Here is a 10,456-nt window from a genome sequence, read left to right on the forward strand (position 1 = left end):
ATGTGACCTGGATGTGTTTTGCGAAATTCACCCTAATACTAGTATTGTAATCATTATAACAAACAGGTAGTCAGTGGAGAATCCCTTTAAAATTTGGTTTGAAGATACGGCTTTGTTGTCATTTCTGGCTAACAGACTAAAAACACAAGCATATTTAATACTTCAACCTCAAGAGTTAAAGCAAAGTTAAAAGAATACTGAATAATTGGGGAACTCGACAAGAGAAAGTCTTCTGAAGCCGCTAGACAATGTGAGGTAGAGGACTGTACCAAGCTGGAACAGGCAGCAGTGAAAGAGCGGGTACCATGTCAGGTGGCGTGGCAGTGACGCGGCAAAGGTGCGAAGAGCGAAGAGCATCACACTTCCCCAAAGTTGGTGTGGCCGGTCTCCTTGGCATGCTCCCTTGCTTCCTTCTGCCCCACCAGGCCAGTTTGGCACACCATGCAGCGCAGAGTGAAGCGGTTGACGTCCGTGTACTGACGCTTCCTCCGGGCCTCATCCGCGAGCTCCAACGCTTGGGCCAAAATTACATCATCGGTAGTGGAGAAAACAGTCTGTGCGGGAACATCTGAATTTGGCACCACCTTCTGGATCGGGTCATAATGAATACCATCATAAATAAGCAGCACTCGTTTGGTGTAACCCGCATCCTCGCCGAAGCGGTCGACGCGCACAGTCTGAGTGTCAACGATGCAAATCTCAGACTGGTAGAACTTAGAGAGGATTGAAACCTCAATGGCGCCTCCCCACGTGTCATCGCGACGGATCCAGGTGCAATAGTCCTCATTAGTCTTGCCCAATACTGCCTCTGAGTACGCGGTGGGGTCACTAACTACAATTTGTGCAATGAGCCCACGCATTTCAGGCGCACAGGCTGGGTCGTAAACACCTCCTTCCATAACGTAGTTCACACTTGTAAACAGACAAGAGTTGTCGGCAGGGACGACGTGGCGCTCTAGAACTGGGGACAGGTCAAGACTGGGCCCTTTGGTCACAGCGGTTTGTGTTTGGGGTTTGGGTTTGTTCTTCTCCTCCTCTACAATCAGCGTGTCTCCTGGAACAGTAAACGTATCAATGGTGAAGCCAGGAAACTCAGCAACAACAAAAGTGCACGAATGGCTTTATAAACACAGAATTAAAGGAATAGTTCACCCAAAAATGAAAATTTGCTGAAAAGACGTTTCAACTTCAACCCATTGTTTCTGGCTAAAATACGAGTCCTCTATCCATAATATTGCTTTAAGTGGTGTGGATTACTTTGGATTATTATAGAGATATTTTTATCAGCTGTTTTGACTCTCATTCTGACGGCACCCATTCAGTGCAGAGGATCCACTGGTGAGCAAGTGATGGAATGCTAAATTCTCCAAATCTGTTCCAATGAGGAAACGTACTCATCTACGTACATGTTGGATGGCTTAAGAATGAGTACATTTTCATTCTTGGGTGAACTATTCCTAGGGTGACCATATGTGCCATTTTCCCCGGACGCGTCCTGGCCAGGATTTCTATATTGCCTAAAATATCTAGGTTTTGGCTTTGTTTTCCTGTTTTCATGCTTGCTGAAGGTAATGATCGAAAAGTAGTTTGACCAATAACATGCAGGCATTGTACATAATGGACCAATCATGGCATGTGAGAAGGTGGGATCTACGGTCAAAGCGATGCAATCAGTGTTTGACATCAAAGTACCATACAGACGGTTATGCTTTCGAAACGCTCTCGAGGTACTTTGATGTCAAACACTGATTGCATCGCTTTGACCGTAGATCCCACCTTCTCACATGCCATGATTGGTCCATTATGTACAATGCCTGCATGTTATTGGTCAAACTACTTTTCGATCATTACCTTCAGCAAGCATGAAAACAGGAAAACAAAGCCAAAACAAATCCTCGCCAGGACGCATCCTGGGAAAATGGCACGTATGGTCACCCTACTATTCCTGTAACACATTGCAAATAAAGTGTAGTGATTCTGATCAAACCTGATTTTATAGGGTAGTCTTTTAGGTGGGCTTCACCATTCTGTAGATCCAGGCTGGATGGTGGATAACCTACCATGATCTTCTGTACATCACAAGGTATTCCTGTTAGCTCCTCAATCTTATCTTTAAGCTCCTGAACACAAGATTGGTGTGTAAGGCCCTGCATCAGATGGGTCCCGTTCTTGGCTTTACAATGCAGACGTAGCATCCTGTACCTGTTCAGTTCTGAACACAGAACAGTTGCATGAACCAAATTTGTATTAAGTTAGAAGCAGTCACATTTGGGCTTTAAAATAAGGCCATATGCTACAATAAAATGATCAGCAGTGTGAAAATATAGATAAATCGTCAGTAAAAAGCAATGGCAATTTCTTTTGAATGCCAGTTGAAAACTGTGCATGTATTTATACAGTATATGAATACGTAATAAATACATAAAGAAAGAAAATAGTAATATGATCGAGTAATTGCAAATATATTCCAATATCACTTACAGGTAATAGATTATACTGAGTACTTGAGCAAAAACAAAAGTCTACAGCTAAACAAAAGAATAAACACAATATATAAATATATAATTACAAATTTAAAACTTTGTCATTTTATTTTTTTTCTCACCTAAGCAATATAAAAGACAATGTTGACAATAATCTAAGCTAGGCTAGGTTAGCCAGGCTAAAGATAACGTTACAAAAACTCATCTGATATATAATAAAATAACTTAAAATTCTACAGTTGTTTCACTATAAAAACATCCTCTAAACATGAATGGTAATATGGTCTTATTTAATAAAAATCACGGGTAGTTTGCAGTTGGACCGATGCTAAGTCACTCACCACTGAGCGCCTTTAAAACAACAACAATTGACACGCTGACCGAGCAGAAACATGCGTATAACGTCACACAATCTGTGTGCCACGTCCTGTAAACGACAAAAAATGCGTACGTCAAATTTAATTACACTATAAATTGTTAACTTAAAAATCGAGCAATATCAGCCTTGACATATTAATAAAAACTTAACATGAAATATTTGTACTTTTAAAAATTCAAATGTAACACCGCAGAGACATTTAAAATGAACTAGCGACAGCACACGCTGATGTAAAATGGTTAAAAAACGTGTATAATTATTGGACGATCACATATAATTGGTTTTATATAATTTGTTTTACTGTCGTTTATTATGTAACGTTCTGGGCAATAAAAAACATTTGGTCTGTAATGTGTCTCCCGGCCACAAGCGGCGCTACAAATAATCAACACGTCCTTTTATGTGCGTCATTCTGTTTCCGGAATTGCGCCGCCGTTGAAACACCAACAACCAACGTGAGATTTTCGTTGCCGCGCCATTAACTGTTTTGTTCAATTTTACATAGATCACCGTTTTCTAAAAATATCTGAATATTATTTGGGAGAATGGCGTACAGAGGACAAGGACAGAAGGTTCAGAAGGTCATGGTGCAGCCTATCGTATCCTTCAGAACGCAGAACTAAATCGGTTCCTTCCATTGTATTGATATGCTTTGGTTTCGTAAGATTCATAATGTTATATTTTATTACATATTGTATTAGAAATTAAAGTTTTTTTTAATATGATTATATCAAACTTTAAAAAAAAAAAAAAGCAGCATCTTTGATCAATGTTTGGGATGTTTGTATCAGGTTTGTGTTGGTCCCGCTGCTAATCGTTTACGTTACTTATAAATGAATGAAAAAAATGCTATTTAAAATTATCCATGAGTCATATTTTGATGACAGTATAATGTTATTGTTATATTTGTTTGTTTCCTTAATTTTACTTTCAGAACCTTATTTTCAGGTATCTACAGAATGTAAGTTCATAATTTTATTTAACATTTAAGTATATTTAACATGCGCACACACACATACATACATACATTATTAATTATGTATTAGTTATTTTGTATGAAATGTGAGGTTTCCCCCGTGCATTTTTGTTTTCTGTTACTTTTGCTTAATTTTTTTGTTTGTTTGTTTATTTTTTTATTAAAAAAAGATGTTATATTTAGCATAAACAAAAGGATTTTAAAACCATTTAGATTTTTTAATATTATTTTTTTTACTTTGCCGATAAAATTACTGTAATAAAATGAATAAGCATAAATCCATAGCAGCCTACCATCAATACTACAATGTATAAATACTTCATAATTTATAATATAATAAAATATATTACTAATATAAATTGAGAATTTTGGGGAGAAATGTGCCTAATTGTCATGAAAAATATCACAATGTAAAAAAGAAAAAAAAAGGCATTCTCTCTCTCCGGTTGATGACCGGTTACTAATAGTTTTTCCCTTTCTGTGCAGCGTTCCCGAATCCAGGTATGGCTCTACGAACAGGTCAACATGCGGATAGAGGGCTGCATCATTGTGAGTAAACACAGCAAGTCTCACATTTAATTTTTTCCACACAGCTCATTTTCATCTTTACAGATAATTTTGTGAACAATATTATGCACGCATGTGAATAGAGAACTTTATATTTGATTTCTTTGTTTGTGTTTCAAGGGATTTGATGAGTACATGAATTTGGTTTTGGATGACGCAGAGGAGGTTCACATGAAGACCAAGAACAGGAAGCCCCTGGGTAAGTGTGAACTTTGCAATACCGGCGAGTCATGCGTTTCTGAGCAATAACTTTTGTTTGATGTAAAATAAGATGTGACTTTAAACATTTTTTTCTCTCCAATAGGGCGGATTATGTTGAAAGGAGATAACATCACATTGCTGCAGAGTGTGTCCAACTGATCATCTGTTAGTTCTTCATCTGAATATTATTTGTTTGCTGTTTGTTGTTTTATTTTGTTTTCATTTGTCAAGATTTGGAATTTTGACCCATGCTTATAATTGTGAAAACCCATTTTTTTTCTTTTCTAAATCTCAAAAATAAAAGTTTTTTTTCTCAGTTTCAGGCTACTGTTTTTAGTGTTGGAATTAAAGTGAAGTGACATGTGGCCAAGTATGGTGACCCATACTCGGAATTAGTGCTCTGCATTTAACCCATCCTAAGTGCACACACACAGCAGTGAACACACACACACCGTGAACACACCCGGAGCAGTGGGCAGCCATTTATGCTGCGGTGCCCAGGGAGCAGTTGGGGGTTCGGTGCCTTGCTCAAGGGCACCTCAGTCATGGTATTGAAGGTGGGAGAGAGCGCCGTACATTCACTCCCCCCACCTACAATCCCTGCCTGTACGATACTCAAACCCGCAACCTTTGGGTTACGAGTCCGACGCTCTAACCATTAGGCCACGACTTCCCAATGTGACAATTAGCTTATGTTCATCAGGTGGAAAAAAAAACAAAGTTTGGAGTCTAAATTTTTTGTATGTTTTTGAAAGAAGTCTCGCCAATGCTGCATTTATTTGATAAAAAATACAATAAAAACAGTAATGTTGTGAAATTGCAACTTAAAAGAACTTTTTTTAATGTAATATTTAAAAATGTCATTTATTCATTCATCTATACATTTTTTCTTTGATGAATATAAGCTTCAAAAGAACAGCATTTATTTGAAATGTAAATCTTTTTGTAACATTGTAAATGTCTTTACTGTCGCTTGATCAATTTTATGCATCCTTGCTGAATAAAAGTATTAATTTCTAATGTAAAAAAAATTATACTGACCCAATACTTGGTGCATGTTTGTGTGCAATCAAGCGTGACTGCTCATTGACATGGTTCTTTGTTACTTATATTGTTTAGAAATATGCATATTTTAATAGTACTTGGAAGTAATATTTGTTGCTTTCAGCAATGTAAAGTCCTGAAAGTCTGCAGCTAACTGTCCAACCACTAGAGGGCAATAGATTAGTTTGTATTTGTACTGTAATAGCGGGATGCGTCTACTTGTGACATTTTAGACACCTTTTAAAAATGTAAAAAAAAAAAAGACATTTTTATTTGCATTTTTTTTTTTTTTACCCCACTGTGTTGCATAAGTGAATTTTACCCATATAGCCCAATGAAACAAACCGTGTAACTTTTCTTAAAAAGTTAATATATCTTTAAAAGAGACCCTTTTTTTTTGTCCTTTCAAAAGCAAAAGGTAATTTTGGCCACAAATGTTACCGGTGGGATTAAATGGGTTAACCGATGCTTTTAACCAAAACAGCTAGCTGTTATGTATATAGCACATGATTTAATAACTTGTTGAACTTTTCTAATTCTTTTTGAGGCAAAAATAAATTAATAATATATTTAGAAACAAAATAATTTAAGAATATTTTTATTTAATAATAAAAATACATTGCCCTTCACGGTCCTAAACAAGCCAAATCATGTCACCTTTTTTATATAGCACTTTATACAATACAGATTGTGTCAAAGCAGCTTTACAGTGTCAAACAGGAAAAACGTGTGCTGATAATACAAGAGGACAATAGAAAACAGTCAGTTTATCAGTTAAAGTCAGTTCATTGATGATTCAGTGATGTCATCATCCAGTTCAGCTCTCTTCCAATAGTGTCTGCAATCAGTCAAGCGAGCCAGAGGTGACAGTGGCAAGGAACCAAAACTCCATCTGTGACAGAAATGGAGAAAAAAAACCTTGGGAGAAACCAGGCTCAGTCGGGGGACCAGTTCTCCTCTGACCAGATGAAACCAGCATGGTGTACACTGAAAAAAATGTTTCATTCATCCAATTAAAAAAGGGCAAGTTATTTATTTTCAGTGTGGTTTCATTCCAGGCTGCAACACAAGTCAGATTGAGCAGAGGATTCATCAGGTTCCCGTGGTCTTGAGCCGATGGCCGACGAGGTCTTCGCAGGGGATCTGTCTCTCGGGCGCATCTAGTTGACATGGTCTCCGCTGACATTCAGGGCTGTAGAGGTGCTGATCTGCCATCTGGACTGGATACACACTGGATCCGTATGGCTACGGTGATCTCGGAATAAGAATAAAACGGACTAATATTAGCGTAGATGCCAATTAAATAAAATAAATGTGATGAAATTATAGAATTCAGCAAAGTTTAAAACAATTACAACCCAGTTGCAGCCATAAAGTGTCAAATGATATGTGCACTGAAGTGATTTTTAATCAGTATGCAATGATTGTTCAAGAGATGAATACACTACATCTGCATAGCTCTTTATCTAAACGTTATTGCGTGTTGCAGTTTGTGGTGTTAGTTTCAAATCCCCCAACAACTAATTTTACGCTCAAAGCTTTAGATTTCAATAACGGTTGTTTTCCTCAAGGGGAAGTTTGATAAAAATCTGGAAATATGAAAACAGCAGCATGTCAGCAGTACTCAGATGGTTTTGCCAGAGAGCAGGAGCGCTGTGACTTTGAAGTCAGAGGCAGTGGTTGGTGAGTCTCTAGATAGGGACTCATTGCCAACCTGTGGAGGAAGCGGTATCTAAATCACGAGTACGAGCGTTGCATGTGTGCACACAGAGCCGGAGAACCAGATGCAGCCGTGAAGCTCATCGGGAGGAAGTCAGTTGCTGACTCCAGAGACTTTAAGCTCACTTCATAACTGCAACCACACGCTTTTAGTCGTTCACTGTGGGTTCAACCACAGTAATGTTGCATAAAGTCGATCCCCTTGTGAATTTTTCTTTCAGTATTCATTCGGTGTGAATCTTTGCTGGGGGCTTTTAAAGGTAGCTACATGATCAAAATCAGTTCTATTTCATATGCAGATGAAAACTAATGTGTCCAGAATTTCCATAACGGACTAAACAGAACTTAAAGTCACTTTCTTAATTCACGTTGATGATCTTTTTGTGAACAATGCATTGGTGTACATTATTCTAAAGTAGCAAAAATGTGATTTTGCAGATCAAAGTATAACTTGTTTTAATTTAATGGCTTTATAGTTTTCAGGTGATGTCACGTACAATACAATCAAACCCCACTGGATAAATTACAACCCTACATTTTGTTCTTGTTGAATATTGGCTATGTTTATTGCATAGGCTATGTATATTATGCATAGTATTTTTGGTGCTTATGGAACACCTCTGAAAGATAGATTTGCTAATATGTGCAGTACAGGGTTATAATAATCAACTAAAACTAAAAGCATAAAAATTCAGCTTAAAAAATCTGATATATATACTGTATATAAAAAAAACATTAAACTGATTGTATTTATCATTTTTAGTTAGTTTAGCATGAGGTACTAAAATTAAAACTGAAATAAAATGGAATAAAACTAATACAATTATCATAAACAACCAAATGACTAAAACCTTAACTAAAATGAAAATGGAAAATATAAAAAGAAAAGAAATTGAAAATAATGATCAAATAAACTTATAACAGTATCTCAGTTATACTAAAATAACACTATGCTAAAATCCCACTAAACTCCCACAATGCAATCAGCTTGATTTCCAGAAACCAAGAAAAAAAAACCCTGAAGTGCAAATAAATTTTTTTTTTTTCAAATTTTTCATTAGGCGATGTGGCCGCTGTGGTTTACCAGTCATACTCTTCCATGCACACTTCTGCACGTAATGTCACCCAGTTTCCTTAAATTACGCAAATCCCATCCTTCAGTAAGAACCAGCCCTTCCGTTCCTCTCACCCCAGTCAAAAACCAAAGAGACAGTGCATTTCTGCCATGACCAGGCTGTGGGAAACCAACCAAACGCTTTGGAGGCAGGTCAGCTCTTGCTGGGTTTAGCCGTCGGAAACACTGCCCAGGTCAGATTGCCATCCGCGAGCTCCCGAGGGGCCTTCCTGTTCCTGCGGGTGTGATTGTTGTGAGCGTGTCCTTTGTTCTCCTTCCCCCCGGCCCGACCCGTCTCCTACCTCGGCTCCAACTGGACAGGTTCAGTCTGTACGCTTGCATTGCCCTCAACATCCACACCATCAACTCAACCTGTATTTATAACCCCTGATTGTCTGGTTCGCTCACACGTGTTTGGACTGATTATGTTTTTGTGCACTTTAAAGGTCCCATGACATGCTGCTTTTTGGATGCTTTTATATGTGTGTGCGTATCCAAACAGGAGATGCTTTCACATTAAATAGGGATTTTAAAAGACTTCAGGCAATTTATCTGTCTGGAAGGAGTGATGGCCTGTTTGTTTTCATTGTTCTGAACTGAAGATGAAAACACTTGATATAGAGACTCGAAGAGCTCAAAAAAGAAACATAACCCTTTACAATGTGGATTCTTAACAAAACAATTTAATTTATGAGAAATGACACTTATACAAATATAAACACAAATATAATGACAATTCAAAAACAAAAAACAGATTGGAGAATTTTAGTTTTTATTAATAATAATATTTAAAAATATATATTTATACATTTAAAGAAATACATATATTTACAAATATAAATAATAATATTTGAAAAATGTCCTCCAAATTAAAGTGTAATGAACAGAAACTGCTGGAAGCCTTTTGTAAACTAAACAAAATAGTTTACAAGTTTATGTTTTGATAAGGTTGGAGACATTTTATTAAACATAATAATAAATAATAATCAGTGAAGCAGTTTTTTTATTAATAATATTATTTAAAATATATAGTTCGAAAAGTTAATTAAAATACTTAATATGTAATAATATGTTTTTTGTAAACTTGTATTCATATATAATTTAAAATATATATATAAAAAAATATATTTAGAAAAATAAAGAATAATATTTGAAAGAAAGCTGTCCTCCAAATAAAAGTGTAGTTAAAAACTGCAGAAAGAAAAAAAAACAGAAAACAGAAAATGATATTATATATATGTGAACCCTCCAAAACTGTGTGTCAAGGTCAGTAAGTCTTTTAAAAATATTAGATAATTTTTACATTTATAACTTGTAAAGAAATAGTTTATTACTTTAACTTAATCAAAATATTTGTAGAAAATAATATAAAATGTATTATTATTATTTAAAATGTTTTTAATTATTATTTTAATTATTATTATTAATTATTTATCATAATAAATAATTCATAGGTTCATAGGTTGTTGATGTAGAACCTCCAAAACTAGGTTCAAAAATACTTTCCTCACTAGATGTAAAAAAAAAAAAAAAAAAACGCTTTCACTTAGACTTTTGTTAATAATATGCAAGTCTGATAAGGGCTTTTGTTTCTCATTTTCACCCAAGGAAACATTTGTAGCATTTTTCATTGTGACTCACTTTGGTTAAAATGGACTTGACACCGTTGGGCAAAGGCCCAGACTCTGAGTGTGAGTGAAAAAGAGTCCAAATCAGGCCGGGCTTTGTGCAAATAAATAATGAACAAGCTTGAGACATTTGCATGTTTAAGCATCATCAAATGATCAGTGATGATAGAGGGTATCAAAGGACTGCTGGTCAACAGTTATACAAACGTAAAACACAACAAATATGAAAGCAATCGCATTGTTCTTAGCACTAAAGGTAATTCAATGAAAAGAGCTCCTATCTGCTGTGAAAAGGTGAAAATATATTTTAAAATATATTTGGAAGTAATTATACCTTTTTAAAGG

General features: G+C 36.0%; 2 protein-coding genes across 3 annotated transcripts; one reads left to right on the forward strand and one right to left on the reverse strand.

Moving 5' to 3' along the window:
• Positions 1-2,893, reverse strand: LOC107699783 (ubiquitin thioesterase OTU1). 2 transcript variants are annotated; one of them, XM_016501282.1, is made up of 3 exons: positions 2,825-2,893; positions 1,988-2,212; positions 1-1,054 (listed from the first exon to the last, which is right to left on the reverse strand). In XM_016501282.1, the coding sequence occupies exons 2-3, from the start codon at positions 2,193-2,195 to the stop codon at positions 357-359; spliced, it is 906 nt and encodes a 301-aa protein (XP_016356768.1). In that variant the 5' UTR covers positions 2,196-2,212; positions 2,825-2,893; the 3' UTR covers positions 1-356. The 2 variants fall into 2 exon arrangements, with proteins under 2 accessions (XP_016356768.1, XP_016356692.1); XM_016501206.1 differs by lacking the exon at positions 2,825-2,893 and adding an exon at positions 2,606-2,731.
• A 360-nt stretch (positions 2,894-3,253) lies between these two features.
• LOC107699919 (small nuclear ribonucleoprotein E) lies at positions 3,254-4,940 on the forward strand. Its single transcript, XM_016501403.1, has 5 exons — positions 3,254-3,461; positions 3,797-3,823; positions 4,325-4,387; positions 4,526-4,604; positions 4,710-4,940. The coding sequence occupies exons 1-5, from the start codon at positions 3,408-3,410 to the stop codon at positions 4,763-4,765; spliced, it is 279 nt and encodes a 92-aa protein (XP_016356889.1). The 5' UTR covers positions 3,254-3,407; the 3' UTR covers positions 4,766-4,940.
• Positions 4,941-10,456: the final 5,516 nt, after the last annotated feature.

This window comes from Sinocyclocheilus anshuiensis, unplaced genomic scaffold (assembly GCF_001515605.1).
Source record: "Sinocyclocheilus anshuiensis isolate Anshui unplaced genomic scaffold, SAMN03320099.WGS_v1.1 scaffold313, whole genome shotgun sequence".
NCBI lineage: Eukaryota > Metazoa > Chordata > Actinopteri > Cypriniformes > Cyprinidae > Sinocyclocheilus > Sinocyclocheilus anshuiensis.